The sequence below is a fragment of the Thalia democratica genome, chromosome 2 (genome assembly GCF_965202585.1).
Source record: "Thalia democratica chromosome 2, ktThaDemo2.hap1.1, whole genome shotgun sequence".
NCBI lineage: Eukaryota > Metazoa > Chordata > Thaliacea > Salpida > Salpidae > Thalia > Thalia democratica.
In genome coordinates this window covers 47,663,502-47,683,500 of record NC_139166.1, presented here as the reverse complement: position 1 = coordinate 47,683,500, position 19,999 = coordinate 47,663,502, and the positions used below count along the sequence as shown (strand labels likewise).

The window sequence follows — 19,999 nt, the reverse complement described above, 5'->3', positions numbered from 1 at the left end:
TTCATTGCAAACTTCAGAATATCTAGTGTAAGATTCAAAAATTTCTTGTTTAGATAGATTTACATGCTCCCAGTACATAGTTTGCCGACCCCTAGGGTAATATATTGAATATATATTTATACGATAGATTTGAATTTTGGCACGAAAAGAAGGTTCTAGTCACACCATGAATGTTGTATAACCAACAAAACTAAATTGTAAAACAAAATCCCGATTAATTTTGTAGCAGGTTTTAAAACAAGTTCAAATGGTAAAACGTAGTTTACATAAAATGCGTAGTACAATCTTGAACTAAGATTTCTAAAAATGATAGTTTTTGTTCAAAGAATAACGCTTATCTTTCATATAGGTTTGCATTACAGATTATACGAAATACCAATCTGTGAAGTTTTTATTTTTTTACACTACAAAGCTTAGTACAGCGTCACTAATAAAAACATATTTATCCAAGTTGCGTTTATTAGCAGTTCAATTTGTTCAACAGTAAAAAATTATATAGGTATTTACAAAATAAATGTTTATTGCTGTTATTTTTTTTATATTTGAAACCAGCCAAATTAAATCTTAAAGCAATAAATCAATAAGTTTTGCTAAAAGTGTTTAACTTAATTTTATTTGTTATTTTTCTTGAGCTTTAAGTAGTCCTATATTGAGCAATTTGAAAATTATCTAATAAACATTTTTCAATAACCCTTAAAGTGTAGCAATTATTAAGTTTAAAATAGCTTGGTCGTTAAAAGACATCTTTTTGAAAGATTTTATAAATACTTCTGGCTTATGCTGTTTATAAATAAACTTTTATATTGATTTTAAGTAAAGTCTTAACAGAACATCTTACTTTTTATATTTATTTATCTTACGAAAACAACTGATTTCAGGTTTTGTGCTTCTTATATCTATAATAATAAAATAAAAGTTTTTTCGATAACTTACCTTATTCAATTTCTAATTAATTTAAGTGGTTAGCAAAGGTTTATGATAAAAAAAAGTTTGATTTAAGAAGTTATACTTGTTTTGAAAAAACTCAAACTCTTAAGCAAATATTTTCTAATCTATCTAAATAAAGCAACAGCAGATAAATTTATGGTTTTAACAAAATAATGATTTTACAAAAAATCATAGTATTATAAGTTTTCATCATATTAAAAGAAAACTAAAAAAGTTTACTGTTATATAAAAGTTTTGATGCACATTAACAATTTTTTTAAATTGAACAGTACTTAAAAAAATCACTTTCAAAATTTTAAAATAAATTATACTGTAATAAATTTATTTTGCTATTTTTTTGTTCATGAGTGGTTTTTTTTTTCTTCTTAAAGCTCAAGTGTTTAAAAAAATAAATGTGCTGTTAAATGCATTAAAAAAAATTAAAATCATACTCTTTTTAAAATAGTAGTTTTCTATAATAATTTTTCTTGTATTTTTATAGTTTTAGTTTTAAGACATGCATTAAAGTGTAAGTTACTGGATCTAGCTTCTTATCAATTAGAGCTAAATTTTGTTATGATTTCTCTGTAGAAGAATTAATTAATTAGCATGTTCGACTTTCTATCGAAGAGCTTTCAGTCCTATGAGCGGAAAGCTTATTAAAATCAAAAATATTTTAACTTTCGCTTTCAAGAAAGCAAATTCAACACATAAGTGAACAATGTGTGCTATCGTAATAACAAAAAATAAAATACAAAAAGTGATTTTATTTTTAACAAAGAAGTCAAGTTGAAAAAAGAAGCATTAAGCTTAAAAATATGATGCTTTAGAGTTTCGAGTAAAAAGAAGTAATATAAGTATACAAATTGAGAATCTAAACTAATTCTTCCTTTTTACACTTATATAGTATTAATAGTTTTATAAAATAACTTAAATGTAAGTTTGACTTTAGTATTTTTAATGTAAACTTTTCACTTAATTTTGCTAAAATATACTTATAATATAACCAAAACGAAAAAACGCAATATATAGTTTAAAATAAAGTATTTGGCAATTATAAAGCAAGCAAATAACTTATCACCTCAAAAAAAAAGTATTAAAAGTTTCTACACAAAATAACTCTCAGTGTTAATTTTTTAGTCCTCTACTTTAAACACTTGATGTTGCTGTTGCGCCGTAACCTTCTTTCGGTTTGATACTTGAAGTAATTTCGTTGTGTTCTTCGTCTACCTCTAGTATGACATCATCGAGAACACTCTGCTTTCGACTGTCATGAACTTTGAACCTCCACTTGTCTGTGTTGTTGCGCTTTCCGTCGTTTTTAGGAAGATTAAATTTTCGTTTTTTCCGTATCTGTTTATATATTTGACATTACACGTTTGTAATTTTCTGTTTTTAAAGTAGACACTTGACTAAGATTTAATTAAAAGGTTCTAAATATATAACAATGCTTCATCCTGTAGGCCCTACAGTGTAGGGCTTAATGTAATAAAAAGTATTATCAATAAATACTTAACTAAAATTAAAACGATTTTTAGAAAATAATATTGCAGTTGTTCATAACTAAAAAAAAATAACTTAGAAGCTTTATAGATTCTTTTTTTTTTGAACAAAAACCTGCTTAATTTGCAGACTTAAAATCAAACACTCACGGTTTAATAAAAACTTTAAACAATTTAAAAAATAGTTGTTATTAAAACAATCATAACTGGTTTTTATATGTAGTTTAGTTTTATTTAGTTTATAAATTTTGTCTTACATTTGATTTATCTTCAACATTGACAGATGAAGTCCTGTTTTGTAAAACTGATTTCACTGGGTCCATACTTCTCATCTTAGTCATTGCAAAGTTTCCATCCAATATCTACACAGTAAAAATTTCTTTAAAAACAATAATTATAATAATAATTTTTTTGGTGCTATCTCACGTATTTTTTGTTTCTTCAAATAAATCCTTTAAAAAAAAGCAAAAAAATAAATCAGATAAGCATCTAATTACAATAACTTTAAACGAAAATTAACTAAAGGTACAACTCTAATTAAAAAATAACTATGATCGTTATTCGTATATAACCTTACGTCAGCGTTTCCAAAATTAACTTTAGTATTTTTTGAAAACTAAAAAATGATCGCCCCTCCTCATAACAAACCCCCAAAATATCTAGTGTAAGTTTTAAATCTCTTGTAAAATTTTCATAAGTTTTTTCAGCTCTTCAACAGAAACTCTACAATATCTAGTGTAAATTTTATGACCCTTTTGCAGATTTTCGCTCCCTAACTTGCTAAGATATGCATATATTGGGACCACATGGAGCACTTTTGGAAACCATCTGCCTTACTAAATTAAATACATGAGTTAGATTATGGATATAAAGGTATCTTTAGCTTATTAAAATTTTGTACTTTAAACTGTCCTATTTTACTTTTTTTCGTGGTTATAAATGTTTTGTATGTTAACGTTTGAACATTAATCAGAAACAACTTATTCTCAAAGCTTTAATGGTTAAATAATCTCTATATATATAAAGATAAAGTAAATATAACTATGTAATTAAAAGTGACAAAGTTTTAAACATAACATTCAACACTTGCACACAAATGATTGGTGATGATGTCTAAGTTTGTGATTCTCGTATAAAATTGTTTTTAATTTTAAGAAAACATATACAAAATAACCTGCTTGTTGAAAACTTCATCCTCGTCATCTTCATTGTTGTCAAACTGTGACGTCATAAAAGCTACATTGTCTTCACCTAAACTACGGCTAGAATTTTTCCTTAGACTTAATCTTTTTGACAGAGATGACTTTCTAATCATTTGTAATAGAGTTTTAAATTACTTTGTTAAATCAAAAAACTAAAGTACAACAATTTAAAAGAATCAGTTTCTAAAGTCTAAGTTTTTTAGTTTAAATGTCTTAAAAGATGCTTTTGAAATATATAAGTAAGCATGGAGAAAATTAACCTTTTCTTATTTCCATCTGATTCTTGTTGCTTTGATCTAAGTGTATACCTGTCAAAAATTTAGTTTAGCTATACTATAGTAAAATGTTTAAGCAGTTTATTGTAAATCTATATACTTATTTCTTGTTGATTGAATGATAAAAGTATTTGAAATCATTTTTACCAAAAGATAAACTTGTTAATGTTCATTTAGCTATTATATCATTCAAGCATACATTTGCTCGCACTTTAAATAAGATGTTCTGATAAACAAAGGAAATATGAAATATATTAAAAAATATTAATTACTAACAATAGTTTTATGCACTTAACACTATCTGAAAACATTGTCAACATAGTAATTATTTTTTAAAAGTTTATATAAAAAAAGTTAATATGTTATAGCAGATCACTAAATAACTTCGGAATTGATTTGAAACAAACTAAGCTTATATTATTTATCTATTAAATAAAAGAAATCATTTAAAATTATGAAATCTCAACTACAAAAATTGAAAAAAAAAACTAACGAAGGTTTTATTTCTTCTTTATGTTTAACTTGTTTAGCGTTTTTGTGCTCATCTTTAACTGTTGATGATTGTCGTCTTTTTACAACTTCTATTCCTATATCTTCGTCATCCAACAATTTTCTTAGAATAGAAGAGTCCTCCCTTTTTTTTTATTAGGCATGACTATACTTTAAAATATACTTTTAAAAACACAAGAAAATTTTTATTTAACAGTAATCAAATTTTAAAGTTAACTACTTAATTATATTTTTATCCATGTTAAATTTAAACTATTAAGAAAACTAAACGAGTTTTTTAAATAAAAAAGCACGAGTTTAAACAAAAACAAATTATACTAAAAATTTAAATAATTAATTATTAGGTCATTTAAAAAATATAAAATTCTAAAGTATTTTAGGTTTTTTTAAAGCTTAAGTTTTTATAAATACTATAATTACAAATACAATCAACAAACTGTTTTAACTGTGTTTAAACTATATTAGAGCAAAGTTGATTTATATATTAAGCTTGATTGAAAAATTGAAGAACAAGTTTAATAAAGTTAAGCTGTTTACATTAACAATTTGAAATTTTATTTCTATGTTTTTTAAGTGATTGCAATAATGTTATGAACAACCTTCAAAACATCTAAAATCGATCTTTTTCTTCGAATAAAATACTTTGTAGCTTCAGTTTTTAAAAAACTCTTGTTTTGTTACTCTCAAAAAATATTTTATAATGAATAAACAATACTTACTTAACTTCAACGCGGTCGATTCTGTTTGAAGATCTTGCTGAATTTTTGAACAGTTCTTCTCGCTTTTTAGTCGTCAAAACCAATAGCTTTATTGAATTTGAAGACTTTACCATATTTACTACATCCGATTGATTAAAATCTGAAAAAAAGTTGCATATAAGTAAGTTTATACTTTAAACTTTTGTTTAAAAGTTTTATTTTAAATTAAATTGATGATATTTAGGTATCTTTACTTCTAAAACAAATTACATAAAATAATTTTAGTTTTAAAGATTTCTTGAATATTTTTGGTAAACGAAAAATAAACGATGACGATATTTGGCAAACTAAAAGTTTAATGTGCGTTTAAGTTAAATACAAACTGTGAACATTAATACTTTAAACAGAAAAGTATGTAGAAAAAAACATTTTTTGTTAATTTTGTTAATAACAAATATTCAACCATCTTTTTTTAAATAATTTTACGTATTGTAGTTAAAAAAACCAACTAGAAATATCGACATCATCAATTAGCAATATTCGGTCTCCAACTCTTAATCCACTTTCTTCAGAAGCACTATTGGGCGAAATTGCTTCAACATAAAAGCTTCTATCATCTCTGTTAAGTCCAAATCCAAAACTACCTCGCTTTCGATTTATCTATTTAAAAAGCAATAATAAAGTTTACTTTCGGTAATCGTATTTGAAAAAAGAGAGTATTTCGAATTACCATATTCATTAACTTACTTAATTAGTGCTTTTACTTTACTATATCTCTTAAATGTTTTTATACCTTCAATATAACTTCTTCACTTCTTGCAGCTTGATGGTACGATTTAAGTGATGTTGTTACTTCTAACGTAATAGTGTCACCAGAAGATTTAACTAATCTCACTACTTGTTCATGAGTCTTGTTAGCCACATCATGTTCATTTACCTGGGAGTTTAGTTATTAAATTTTAAAAGTCAATTTAATTGTTTACAATTTAAATTTAAGTATACTACTCTAAATAAAACAGAAACAAAATGTGTTACATTTGAATTTTTAAAGAATTTAAAAGTTAGTGGAACTAAACCTGGATAGCATGATTGAAAAAAAAAGAATATTACTATATTTTCAAACCTAATTTGTGTTACGCTATTTAAGTTTGTTTAAGGCCTTACCAAGCAAATGTTTTTTTGAAAACATAACTACTGTAGCCAATCAGTTTTTTAGTGGTGTTTTAAAAATCCAGGTTAATGAAAAACTATTAGAACATTAATGAACAAAACTTAGCTTATAAAAGTTTTGATTTGTTTGGAAATCATTGTTCTTATTATTTAGTATATTCTTATTCATTTATACTCACTTCCCAGACTCTAAATATTACTCTTTAACTTTAGCGTTAATAAGTAAAATATTTGCTTAGTAAATTTTTGTGATAACTTTTAAAGTATGTTTCTTCATTGCAATGGTTTATTATCATTTATCTAAAAACTTAAACTTACTTTTATTAACATATCATGAGGTTTGAGTCCATTATTATCTGCTTGACCACCAATTGTTACGTCATCAACAAAATGACCTTCCTTGTTGAACCATAAACTAAAACCGAAGCTCGAGTTGCTAGTTACGCCTTCAGCGTTGCTTGAAGTTTTTGTTATTACAATCTTTCGAGTCTCTTGTTTTTCTAACAAAAATATTTTATCTATTTATAACTATTAAAGTAAACTTTTATAAAAAAAGTAAAATTTTGCAAAGTATACAAATAAAAACCTTTTGAAAACTTTATTCTTAGTGATAGTATTTCATCGCTTTCATTAATCAAAACCATAACTTCGTCATGGTCTATATCTTCTACGTTTTTGCCATTTACCTTTTAAATGTAATGTATCAATACTTTTCAAAAGCATTTGTGAACAAGAAGTAAATAATTTCATAAAATAATTTAATATTTCTATGGAAAACCGTTTGTTAGTATTACATGACATTTTAAATTTCTTATACGCTTGGCAATACATTTTACTTTTTTAAGATGTTGTTAGTTGATAAAAACAAAGTTTAAACACTGCATAATAATGATTATATTGTACTGTATAAAAACTAGATAAAAGTTTTAAAAAAAATCAAATTGAAACTTTTAAAATAACTATAAAACCTGCAAAATTTGGTCACCATCTCTCATACCAACTTCATCAGCTGGACTCCCTTGTGCCACCCAGTGAACTACGTGAGATTTGGAAGATGTTTGCATGAACGAATTAGAGTATGCCAGGTTGAGTCCAAAGTTTTTCCACTTTTTGCGCTTTTCGTTAAAAAGCGTCACTTCGTGCTCCGAATATTCTACTTTTGACGCTTCTAAAAAAAATAAGTAAGTACGACAAAAGTTAAATAAAGCTCAGTAACGAATATATAAAAATTAACGGTTTTAGAAGAGATAATTAATTTTGTTTTTGAAACTAATTTTTAAACTAGTCTTGATTGACAATATGTATCAAAGAATTGTTAATAACAAACATAACACAAACAACAAAAGTTTGACCTTTTTGACTTTCAGCAACTAAACTTTCTGCAACTTCTTGAGGTCTTCCTTGGTCCGATTTGCAAATAACCGGTAGAGATTTAATATCCACCTGATGGCGCTTGCAATGCAAAAAAGTCTTGTGATCAACGACAAGCATGTGAAGGTGCTTGGAACTGGACGTTTTTATCCGGTGAAAAATATTTTCGTTCGTGTGATTTTCAATGTTGATAGAATTAACTTCAATCAATCTGTCGCCTATTCTCATTCCTTAAATAAAATTATTTGAAAGTAATTATACAGAACTGTATAAAAATATTAACAATCAAAAGTTAATGTATAAAAAACTGAAAAGTACTAGAATTTGTTATTTTATAAAATATAAAAAGCTTTAGAAAATAGAAAATAAAGTTACTAAACCTTCCGCAAGCCTTGCAATTGACGTTTTAGTAACTTTAGTTTTTAGAATAACAACAAACGACTAAAACGCAGTTTTCACTTTTTTGAATTTATTTATCAATTAAAACAGTTTACCTACTGAGTCTGCCGGACTACCGCTCGTCACTTCCTGCACGTAATGCCCGTCATCGTCGTACCACAAGTAAAAACCGAATCCCTGCTGCGTCACGCCCTCCAGCGGTTGCAAGTTTCGTTGCAGCTTGTAAAGGTACGCGTTGTGCGTTTTGTCGTCATTTCGTCCATGTAGTAGTTGGTCGTTTCGTTCGTCGATCACCGTGAACGCGATCGCGTCTCCTCCCTCGTTTATCATCTGCACTACCTTTAAATGCAAAAAAAAAGAAGTTTTGTTACACTGTGCGTAGTGTTAGTTCATTAAAAAAATTTCTTAACAAATTATTATACTTAATTTACGCTTAATAAAAAAAATAACATGAACTTAAAAATATCTAGCTAAGATTAAGAATTATTATATGAAGTTTAGTTTATTTTAAGCACTGACGAGCTGTTTGAGCGAAACTTAGTTTGCAAATAAACTTTTTTTAAATACTAAAATACATAGATAAAAAATGATAACCTGGTCATGCGAAAGTTTGTCTATTTTGTGCTCATTTATGCAAACAACTCTGTCGCCATCCATAAGACCGCATCTGTCAGCTGCACTTCCTGGAATTACCCTGAAAATTACAAAAAAGAAACTCTAACATTTTGTTAAAACTATCTAATCTAAGAATTAAACTTAAAGATACTCTTCGGTAAACATTAATGGACAGATGTTTATTTTATCAAATTGAAATATAAGTATACAACAACACTTTTTTTAGCTTAAAGTTTTTTCTGTTCTTCTAACTTTTACAAAAAAAATCAGTAATAAGAAAAATAATTCGTTATGATATTTCATGTCAAATCGCATCAACCAAGAACTTACTTCTGAACGATCTGGCCGTTCCTGTCACGATCCACAGCCAGGAAGAATCCGTGCTCTTCATTTGAAGATTTTCTCAGCAAGCACACACGCATGGCTTCACGTGCGTCCTCCTGATGTAAGGCACCTTTCAAATACAAAAATTTATGCGATTTGAACTCTTTTTACTCTACTACATGCTTAAAGGATTTAATTTGGGTTGTTAAAAAACATTTTAGTGTTAGATTTTAACAATTTCCCTGATTTTAAGTATACACAAGATTAATAAAAACCTCCTAGTAAACTCATGCTTCCGGTAGTTCTTGAATCGTATGTCATAGAGATTGAGTCATGCATGGAAATATTGGGAGCTCCGCTCTTAAGCGACATTAGTCCTGAATAGTTGTCGTAAACGTCGTTTGGCAGAAGCATTGGTTGCTCAGGAATCGATATATTGTCCAAGTCAACGATTGTTCCCTTTTTAGAATTATTTAAATAGTAATATAAAACTAAAAACTAGCGCTACTTCTTTCAATCCTGTGTTATAGCTTGTTGGCTTTTTTCAGGAACTTGTTTTTATATTACTGAATTTTATAGAATGAAAATCTTTAAATATCAGCTTATTTCAAAATAAAAATATACTTAAACTCATTTTTTTAAACAAAAAATGAAGCTAAATAGTTATACCTCGCTTTTAAATTGGTTGATGCGCTTGTAGTGCTTGCTAGATTTTCTATCAATTACGAGTATTATGACTTCATTATCGCACTTTCGCAGTACTTCAAGTATTTGATGCTTGTTTTTGTCTTCAACTGTCAGCCCGTTTATTTGTATAATCCTATCACCAATCTGTAAAAAAGTACTTTAAACCTTACATAAACCTGGAGCTAAATTAGATTAAATCAAAAACATTTCAAAAATTGCTTAAAATGTATTGTAAAGTTTCAAAAAAAAATACACTCTCCAAAATACAACAGGTTTAAGTTAGATCGTAAGTTCATTCAAAATTCACCTGCAAGCCAGCTCTATGCGCTGGCCCTGAGCTGTCAACTTGTATTATGTAGTGTCCATGGTTGGACGGAATATAGTCAATACAAAAGCCGAACATCTCATCTTCTTTAAAAAGTCGACACAACCGCGGCTTGTTTCTTTAAAAACAGTGTTTTTTCAATTTAACTTAGGCATTTATTATTCAAATTACTTTTTATAAACTAAAGAATAAAATAATATAATAAATATTCCAAGTTTCAAGATAAATGTTTGAAAATAAAGTTCCTAGCGAAGCAAGTTCGCTGGAATATTTGTAAATAAAATAATACAGAATATAATAATATAAAACCTTGTGTAAGCACGGTCGTAGTCTTCGTCAACCACAATGAAGTGGGCGGTGTTCTTGCACATTCCTATCACGCTGATCAGGTTCTGGTGGTTCTCATACTCCACGTTTAAACCGTTCACCTCGACTATCCGGTCACCGATCCTTAACCCGGCCCTGTCCGCCGCCCCTCCGCTGTCTATCCACCTGATCACCTGAAATATATGAAAGTAGAAGTTTTATAAGTTTCTTTTGAGACTTTTAGTAAAATTAATATCTTAGAAAAACTCTTTAATAAACTTAAAGTAATTAACGTCGCCTCTTAGCATTATTTGCACAAGTTTTTATTAATATTTCAGATATTAGGTTTTAAAAAGTTTATTATTTTATATGTAGGAAAAACTATGTTTAGTGAAACACAATAGTTATTTGTGACTTTTATAAATAGATTAAGTTCCAGCTGTATACTACTTTTAACAAAAAAAAACAGTATAATTTAATATGAAATTTTATAAAAAAATCTACTATAACATATAAAATTCATATATAGTATAAATATTATTTACTTGACCGATTCTTTGGTTGTCGATTACGACATAAAGTCCAAACTCCTCTTTAGCTCGTTTGACAAGTTGACAGTATCGGGGTTTGACTGACTTTTTTCGTGTTTTCCTTCCAGCTGTTTTAATGTTAGTTTATAGTAGATTTTATCTAAGATAACTTTAAAATAAAATTTTTACAAAAAGTTTAAAGGCAAGATTTAAACAGTTGCATCACTTTATGAAAAATACAAGTTCAAATTAGTTTACTAAAACAAGTTACGTTTTATATGTATAAAAAAGAAATTACCTAATGATATTAAATCACTGTTTTGAGAGTTGCTAGCTGGTGCGTAAAAATCACTTGCCAATGATGAAGAGACCGTGACTGCTTTCTTTCTACATAAAGCAACTAACTTTTAAATATAACAAAGCATACAAATTAAAGTTTTACCTTTAAAGTCAACAAAAAAATTATTCGTATTTTAAGGTACATCATCAAAAGTTGTTGTATGTTTTTTAGAATTAATAGTAATAAAACAATTCTTTCTGAACAAAAAAATCATAATTCAGAATAAAAAAAAAATATTTTTAAAAGCAATTCTTACAACATATTCTAAAAAATAACATTTTTTTAAATATAAGTTTAATGTTTTACATAAAAAGGACAAGTTAAGTCTTAAGAAAACAAGTGTTCTTGAATTAATTAAGCTTATGTAGAAAATTAAATAAACTAGACAAAAAACTTTGAAAAAATGTTCTTTAAAATTTATTGAATGTAAATTTTACATTATCTAATTTTAAATGTTTATTAAGTATTTTAGATATAATAATTGCTTAAGTGTTTATAATTAAAAATGTAATTTTTATAGCTTTTGTAAGAGCTACGTAGCCTACGAGATTTTTTAAGTTTAATTAAATACACTTTAAATGTTTTTTCACTTAGTAAAGCTTACTTATAGTTTACTTGTTTATACTAATCAGTCAAGTTAGCTCAATTTTAAATAAAGTTGTAGTTTAAAAAAACGTTTTGTCAGTATTTTTAAATACCTGTAAAAGGCATCAGTTTTTGGGTCAACGACAAGCAAGCAAACTATTTGGCCGCTTTTTTGAATCATGTCTACGACCTGTCTGGACTTTTTACATTCTATATTGACACCGTTGACTTCCACTATTCGATCTCCTACTTTTAACCCTACAAAAACCAATATAGTTTATTTAACTGTGTTTTACAAAATACAACTTTTTACTGTACGTCATACCTGCTTGAAACGCAGGCCCTCCGTGAAAAATTTCTTCCACGAACTCACCTTTTCGGTCTTCTAGATAAAGCAAATTGAAACCGAAACCGGAAGTAGATGATTTGTCAATAACACACAAACGAGGTCTAATTTTCGTAGTTGTTTTTTTTTTTGTATACATATTGAATAGCATAAAGTTCTATTCTTTATTGCAGTACACTTAATGACTACACGATAAAATAATTGTAAAATTTAAAATTCCGTAAGTACAAACTCTTATAAAAAGTGTAAGGGGCAACATCTTAAAAAGCAATATGAACTTCACAAAATGAAAAATTGGCTAAAGGTTTTATTAACAAGACTATGGTGGTATAAAAACATTTTGTTTAAGTATTTATTGAAGGAAAAATTAAGGGTAACTTTAAGTACCTATTTACAGCTGGTAAATTCGTAGTGATTCCTTCTACGTTGTGTAAGTTAATAGTTACGTCATGATAGTCATAGGAATCAAGTGTCGCTTTGTCGATAAGAAGAACTCTCAATTCTGAATCGCAACTGTTAATGATATCTGTCAGCTCCTGTAATTTTTGCACAATTTTACTGCAAATTTTAGAGGTATTACTCATCTAAATTTGCAAGGAAATCGTATAAGCAAACTATTTTTTAAGCAAAATTATGTAATCTAGTTTTTTTTATTACACTTAAAAAGGGTTGTAAATGACGTCTAACCTGTAGTCCAGTAGACGGAGCCAAAGTTCCATTTACTTCGACTATCTTCGAACCAACGGTGAATCCAGCCATGTTTGCAATGCTATTCGCAGACACTGTGCTCACATAGAAGTTGGAGCTTCTGTATTCAAACTCAAAGCCGAACGGTATTTCTTCGTTGCGTCTTTTTAACTCGTAAACGCGAGGTTTTAAAAGTTCTGATAAAAAATAGATATAATTATTTTCATTAGATCTCTCTTTTTTGTTACAAAACTGCTATATACATACCTTGACAGAGATTTTCCATTCCTTTTAGATCAATATCTTTGCTGGAAAAGTTTAATTTGTAAATACTTTTTGGCTCAGCTTTTATCGTTACACCTTTAATTAATCTAAACCTTTTTTATCTATTTAATTAAAATTACAAAAGGTTTCGTAAGAGTATAATTCATAAAAATCTGTTTTTAACTAGCTTTAGATCACAAAAATAATTTACTTTAAGGTAAGATGTGATTATGTTGTTGGTAAGTTTTTAATTTGCATTTTTTAACTTCAAAGTAAAATATAAAAATGATAAGAAATACAAAATCATTAAAAACCCAAAATGTTGACATTAATTTAGCAATGTGTTTTAAGAAAAATACTAATATCAAACTCGATTAGCTCAGAAATTTCTTCATCGAACTTATCATCATAGTCTATTCTGTCAACTGTTGAAAATTTTTAAACTGTTTAAAACTATTATAAATGTAGACAAATATTTTGAAATTTTTTCAAAACCTTTTTTTTTCTAATATGTATCTTTTTATTAAACACGAATGTATCATCTTATAACTTTGAATATAACTTAAAATACACAAAAAAGGTTTTACGTCCATAAAAAAAGTTTAGATTTTGTTATAGAAAAAATCTTTTTTACGAACAAACCTAACTGCAACAAGTAAAAAACGTCGCAAACAGCAGTGATTACTTGGACCAGAAATATAAAAATGGTCGTTAACCAAACTGGCCAGGAATAAATTATCCAGTTACCAAAGGATTCCAGTACACTACTGCATCCCTAGAAAAACACTTTGTTTTACTTTAAAAACACTTTGAAATTAGTCCACTTACCTGCTGGTAGTACTCTTGTCTTGTTAGCACGCCTGTGGCAAACACTTTTCCGGTCAAACAGCTGCTAGGTGGCGCATCCGGGTAGTCACGGGGCGAATTGAACCCGCAACATTTCATCTTTAAAAACTTTTAGCTAGTTTCTTGGTTTGTTTAAATTAATTTTATTTACAAAGTAAGTTACTTAATAAAAATAATATATTAAAATTTAATTTTAAAAAAATTCTTAAAACAAGATAATTTAAAAATTTTTAGGCATTAGTATCCTAGATAAAACTAACTTTTTATTAGACAAGTTGCATAGTTTTAAGACTTTAAATAACAATTTTTTCGATAATCATACTAAATTGACTTATTTGTTTAAAGAAAAATATTTAAGTGGTATAAAGTTATACTATAAAAATTAAAAACAACGGGTAAATTAATTCTGATTATAAGTTTACAAATATACTTAGAAAAAAATGAATATAAAAAAGTAAAAGTGTTTTTACATTATGTTAGTTTATATTTGTCATATAAAGTTTTGTATGAAAACATACTTAGTTTTTTCGTCCTGGACAAGACATTAAAAGGTATCCAAGTGGTGTGCGACTCGATAACCGAAAGGTTTTTTCGTGCACTAGGTCTTAGGACCAAACATTTTGTGCGCTTTTATTTGTCGTTCAATACACAATATATTTAACTATTTTAAGTTTAAATAATATAGTATTCATGATTTCTTATATAGTTTGTCAGTAGTTACTGCAGTAATAAAGAAAACATACATTAGCTTGTATACGATCAACAATCTTTTTATCCTGTTGAGGTATTTTAAACATTTCGGTAGTCCAAGCTTCAAGTTTCATTGTTATCTGATTTTAATTTTGCCATATTTTTTACTCATAATATTTTATATGCTTATCGATAAAGTTTTTTTATTACTTTTACAACTAAAATATAAATCTTTAATTTTTGGAAATGTATCAAAAACTTGCAAATAGAAACTTATTAGTCAAATTAAGCAATTACTAAATTTAATGCACTATTCTAGTTTTTTTATAACTAAGCAATCATTAATACTAAAACCAAAAACTTACATCTTCTCTGTAGCTAGCGAAATATACGACAGCAATGATTTCTCCAACACACACTATAACTAATGTTGAAAGTGACTGTTGAAATAAATAAAATAAAAATTATGCATTATTTAATAACTGTATAATCAATTGCTCTATACTATTAAGGTTGAAATTTTTCATAGTTCTAAAGTTTAACGCTTGTATTTTTATGAAAATTTTCTTATTAAAGTCTATATTGATCATAATTTAAAGCTTCAACAACTATTCTCTTTTTTTTATTTTTATACAAAAGGTTAACTCTATATTTAACTGAAGGCTTGTTTTATGATTATTTCGAACAAACTAACGAGAAAAATTAAAACTTTGCTTTTCATTGTTGCTCCACACGTTCCAAGTAGTGAAAGTACCAGAAAGACAATCCCACTTGCGAATATCACGTACAGTGCTGCATTGAAAGTTTGGAATTTTTTTAGTTTGAAGAGTACAAATATAAGTTTAGTTATAACGTAGTATTCAACTTAGAGTATCTAACAAAGTGAGAAGACTAAAATCAAGTTACATATTCAAAACTAATACTATTAACCAGTTATATATTCTTAAACGAGTTTAAATTAGTATGTAGTTGTTTTATTTAGTTTTAGTGAAAATAGTAGATACTTTTTTAAGGGATAACAGATTATATTAAGAATCCGACCTATGTTTAAGTTTTGTTTTTGAACATATTTCAAGCTTTTGAAGTTTAATGAATCTTTATATACAAATTAACTTTAATTTCATCAATTGTTTCGGTTTACTGGCAAAACGTGCTGAAAGTTTTTGACATTTTTCCGTTGAAAACTGTTATACTTATAATTTTTTTTATAAAGTTGTATAATAAAACCTAACTGTTACTTTTGAAAATAAGTTTAAAACATTAAAGCAAATGCTAGTAATCTTTCAATATAGTTCTATAGTTTAACTTATTTTGCATTAATAAGTTATTTGTGGTTTATTTATTATGTTTTGATAGACATATACTGTAATTCAATTTTTATAAACATTATTAACATTAGTATTTAATCAAAATAAGTTCATAACAAACCTTATTAACCATTGTTATGTTAAATTAGTCTCAAATAGACATAATAAAGTTATGACTGTTTAATTATAATTCAAAAGCAAAATAAGGCTAGTTAAAATTAAATTTATATTAACGAGTTAATAACATTGAACTATTTAGATACAAAAATAACTTGTTTTTTTTTTAAGAAACATGAATTTAATAAAAGAGTATATTTTTGTATAATGTAAAACAAAGTTTTAAAGCTAACTCAAATTAAAGTTTAGTTTTCTACTCTAAAATAAGGGTAGCTGTCAAATTTGCATGAGCGTACAAAATTGCACGAAGATACTTTTGCACCAAGAAACTTTTGCACGAGGGGATAAAATTACACGAAGATAAGTTTGTACGAAGACACTTTTGCACGGAGACAATTTGCACGGGTTGACTTTTTTTTTAAATTTTAGTTATATTTTTACTATCACTGTTACCCCTAAGCCTAACCCTTACCCTCGGTCAGTAACTTTTTGTTTTGTTTTTTTATTAGCTTATATTCTAGTTTATTTCTTCTGTTTTTTTTGTTCTATTTTACTCTCGTGCAAAAATAACCCTCCGTGCAAAATTGACCTTTGGTGCAAAATATTCTTTATGCAGTTTTGACATCTCGTACAAATTTGTCTTCGTACAAAAGTATCTTCGTGGAATTTTGTCTTCGTGCAATTCAGTAACCTCGTGCAACTTTGTCTTCGTGCAATCTTGACCCGTTCCCCAAAAATAAGGTTACAACTTTTTATTTAAACACATAAACACTAATAAGAAAGTATTTGAAATTCAGGGTATTTATAATAACTAAACCAATAACGAAAGAAAAACTTACTTAGTTGTATTTTTTGCTTAAAATCACTTTTTATTTTATAATTTGAATAATTTTTTCTTATTTAAAACAAAACTTAAAATTAGCAGTGTGTTGATTTTAGACATAACATATATCATTTTTTTAAGTAGACAGTTATATTAAGTAATTATACACTTATCTAGACATAATTTTAAAATTTTAGATACATATATTATAGATAATTGCACTTGTTATTTTAGAGTTAAAAAGTCTAATAGACTTAAAAAAACATTTGAACTAAGTCTTACTTCAAAATTTGACAATTTAGGCACTAACATTACTATCAATTAGCTATTAGGCTTAGTCGTATTTAATTAATGCAAAAAAGAATTATTTAAATATAAGTTGGTAGTTTTAGTTAGAATTTACTTTTTTGTATGAGTCTAAAAATGTCTAAAATTAGATTTAAAATTAAAGCTTTAAATTGATTTAAATAATTTTAAAAAAAGTTTAAAATTTTCATATTTTTTTCTATTTGTATGTTGTAGAGCTATTATCAATTTCGTCTATTTAAAGCTGCTAACCAGTAGAAAAAACAGTGAAACTTTTGTAGTAAAGAATTGCAGCTTCATCTATATACAAAAGCCATCCACTGAAACTCATTATTGCACATCCTATAAACTTTAAAATTTATTTCAAGTATGAGAAAACGGATCAATCATGTTTAAAACTTAAATTACTTTTACTTAATCAATAGCAGGTGTTTGTAATTTTAAATAAAACTTGGAACAAAATATTAACGTTTGATTGTGTTTATTTTATATGAAAACAATTTAGCTTTAATCAGCAGGATAAATGTGTTTGAATTAAATTTGTTACCATTAACAAATATTTTTGATTGATTGAAATTTTCTACCTATAATTAAGCAATAAAAATAAAACTTAAAAAAATATTAAGAAATTATAATAAGATATTTGAAAAGGTAAAAGTTGAAGATTTAAACATTTTAATGGAACACATGAATCATTCTTTTCTTTGCAAAGTTTTGATTAATTGCCAAGTTCAAAACTTTTAAATTGTTAAACGAAGCATTAAAAGATTAAAATTAAAGTTTAGTATTACTATTGTTTAAAAAAGAAACAATTTTAATTTTATTTGGTAATCTTAAATGAGATACTTTGATTTGTCTTAGTTTTACCTTTAATTTTTTTTTTCAATATGTAACAACATGGTTTAAATATAACTAAAATGTTAGTTTTGTAATTTGTTTTACTTTTTATTACATATTGTTTAATTGTTTATATTCTGCGACGTAGGTCCCAGACATCAAAACTGGAGTTACTTGAAAATATGAAACAAGAAATATAAATAACTTTACAAAGAAAAAATAAATAAAAATTTTCTTTTTAACGACAATCTTAAAAAACATAGGTTATTTTTGCATGTAAACATAAAATTAACGGATTAGTATATAAACAAAAACTCAGTTTAAAACTATATGTAGAAAAAACATTCAAAAACTTTAACTTGTAAGCTTTTTTATTTGTAGAACAAACTTATAAACAAAGTAGCTCATTTACAAGTTATGCTATAGGTAATAAAGTTTTTACAAGTTTATTTTTACTTTAATTACTATATATAAACTAAACTTTATGTTTGATAACAAAATTATGGTTCAATTTTAACTTGTGAATTAAAAGTATAAACAATATTTTATGTTTTTATCTCAGAAAATTGAATTAAAGGTTAACATTTTAATGAACAACTATCATTATAAATATTTATATTCAAACCTTACCCATAAAAGGATGCTAAGTACGACAATAATCGTTCGCACAGAACTTCTACATTTTCTTTTGTTGGAACTACACCTAACAAGTTTAAAAACAATAAAAGATTGTTTTACAGTAATAAGAATAAATATTTATAAATAGTTTAGCAAAATAGCGTATATTGTAAATTTATTTAAGTTTAATGCTTATTTTTTAAAGTTGTTGTAACTAGCTTATAAAAATGAAGCTTTTTTTTAATTTGTTATAAAATTATATTTTTGAATAGCTTCGATTCAAACTTATGTAATAATAACATTTGAAAGAGTTGTCTGAATTGTACAAATCTATAGTTAATTTTTCAACTATTAGTTTGTTGATCTTTTATATTTTCTTTTAATACACTATTGCATTGAAAGGTTGTTAAGAGTATGCGGATAAACTTATAATCTGAAAATTTTTTAAATGTTTTTTGATATAATAAAATTGATTTAAAAGTTTCTTTGAAAGAACTTGCATTTTAACTTGTAATACCTACTTTTCCAAATCAATAAAGTAACAAAGTTGGTTTTAAAAACTATACAGGTTATGTTCAAATACTTTAAATGGTAAAAAAATAGTTAATATAAATAAAATTTTAAATCTGCAATCTCAAGCACTGTAACAAATGTTCTCAAAACTTACCTCATAACTGTTTAGATTGCATATGAAGTTTTTAAGATTAACACAATTTTGTTAAAGTTTTGTACCTTTTAAAAGTTTGCAACAAGAAAGTGTTTGTACCGTTGATTGCCTCAAGCAAATTTATTTTTTCTTACTTTTTAAAACTTGAACTTCTACAACTCCACTTGATTTTCATGTTTTTAGCAAAAGGAAAGCAAAGAAAATTTATATTTAGTTATAGAAAAAAAATATTAAAACAAGAAAAAAGTTGTAAGTTAAACGTCTTTTGCAGTTTTTTATTTACTGTTGTAAGAAAAATAGTAATTTAGGCACTAACTAAAAAACAATTTTTTTTTACTTAACTTCTTTTTTCTTGCTTTTCAATACATGTAAATTGTAATGTTTTTTTTTTTAAATAAAATGTATTTTAAATTTCAAGAAAATAAAACTCCTTAGCAATAATGAGTAAATATTACACAAAACTTTTAAGTTTTAATGCAAATATCTTCAATTCAGTAAACCGTTTATTAAAGACAGAAATAGCTGAATATAATTAATTCATATCTACAACACTAGTCTAGTCTTTTATCGGAAATATTTTATTTATTTGACAACTATTTAACAGAAAATTTTTTGTATGTACGAAACTACAATTATATTCGTTGTTATGTGTTATTTAAAACTTATTTTAGTCTTATAAAATAAAGTACTATTAAAGTAACCTAAGCTTTGATACTTAAACAATT

General features: G+C 26.2%; 1 protein-coding gene across 2 annotated transcripts; it reads right to left on the bottom strand.

The window, feature by feature from the left end:
• Window positions 1–1,765: 1,765 nt before the first annotated feature.
• On the bottom strand, window positions 1,766–18,693 carry LOC145849703 (uncharacterized). 2 transcript variants are annotated; one of them, XM_082954731.1, is made up of 34 exons: window positions 18,620–18,693; window positions 17,405–17,501; window positions 15,294–15,391; window positions 14,965–15,039; window positions 14,653–14,739; window positions 13,892–14,008; window positions 13,706–13,838; window positions 13,434–13,488; window positions 13,067–13,107; window positions 12,800–12,996; window positions 12,500–12,648; window positions 12,092–12,216; window positions 11,880–12,024; window positions 11,140–11,228; window positions 10,857–10,969; window positions 10,315–10,505; window positions 9,988–10,123; window positions 9,663–9,824; window positions 9,269–9,452; window positions 9,000–9,123; window positions 8,649–8,748; window positions 8,150–8,393; window positions 7,637–7,885; window positions 7,253–7,452; window positions 6,871–6,970; window positions 6,603–6,784; window positions 5,908–6,051; window positions 5,624–5,774; window positions 5,136–5,274; window positions 4,400–4,540; window positions 3,892–3,939; window positions 3,604–3,736; window positions 2,687–2,791; window positions 1,766–2,280 (listed from the first exon to the last, which is right to left on the bottom strand). In XM_082954731.1, the coding sequence occupies exons 2-34, from the start codon at window positions 17,481–17,483 to the stop codon at window positions 2,077–2,079; spliced, it is 4,440 nt and encodes a 1,479-aa protein (XP_082810857.1). In that variant the 5' UTR covers window positions 17,484–17,501; window positions 18,620–18,693; the 3' UTR covers window positions 1,766–2,076. The 2 variants fall into 2 exon arrangements, with proteins under 2 accessions (XP_082810857.1, XP_082810856.1); XM_082954730.1 differs by having other exon boundaries at window positions 17,405–17,494; window positions 18,620–18,692.
• Window positions 18,694–19,999: the final 1,306 nt, after the last annotated feature.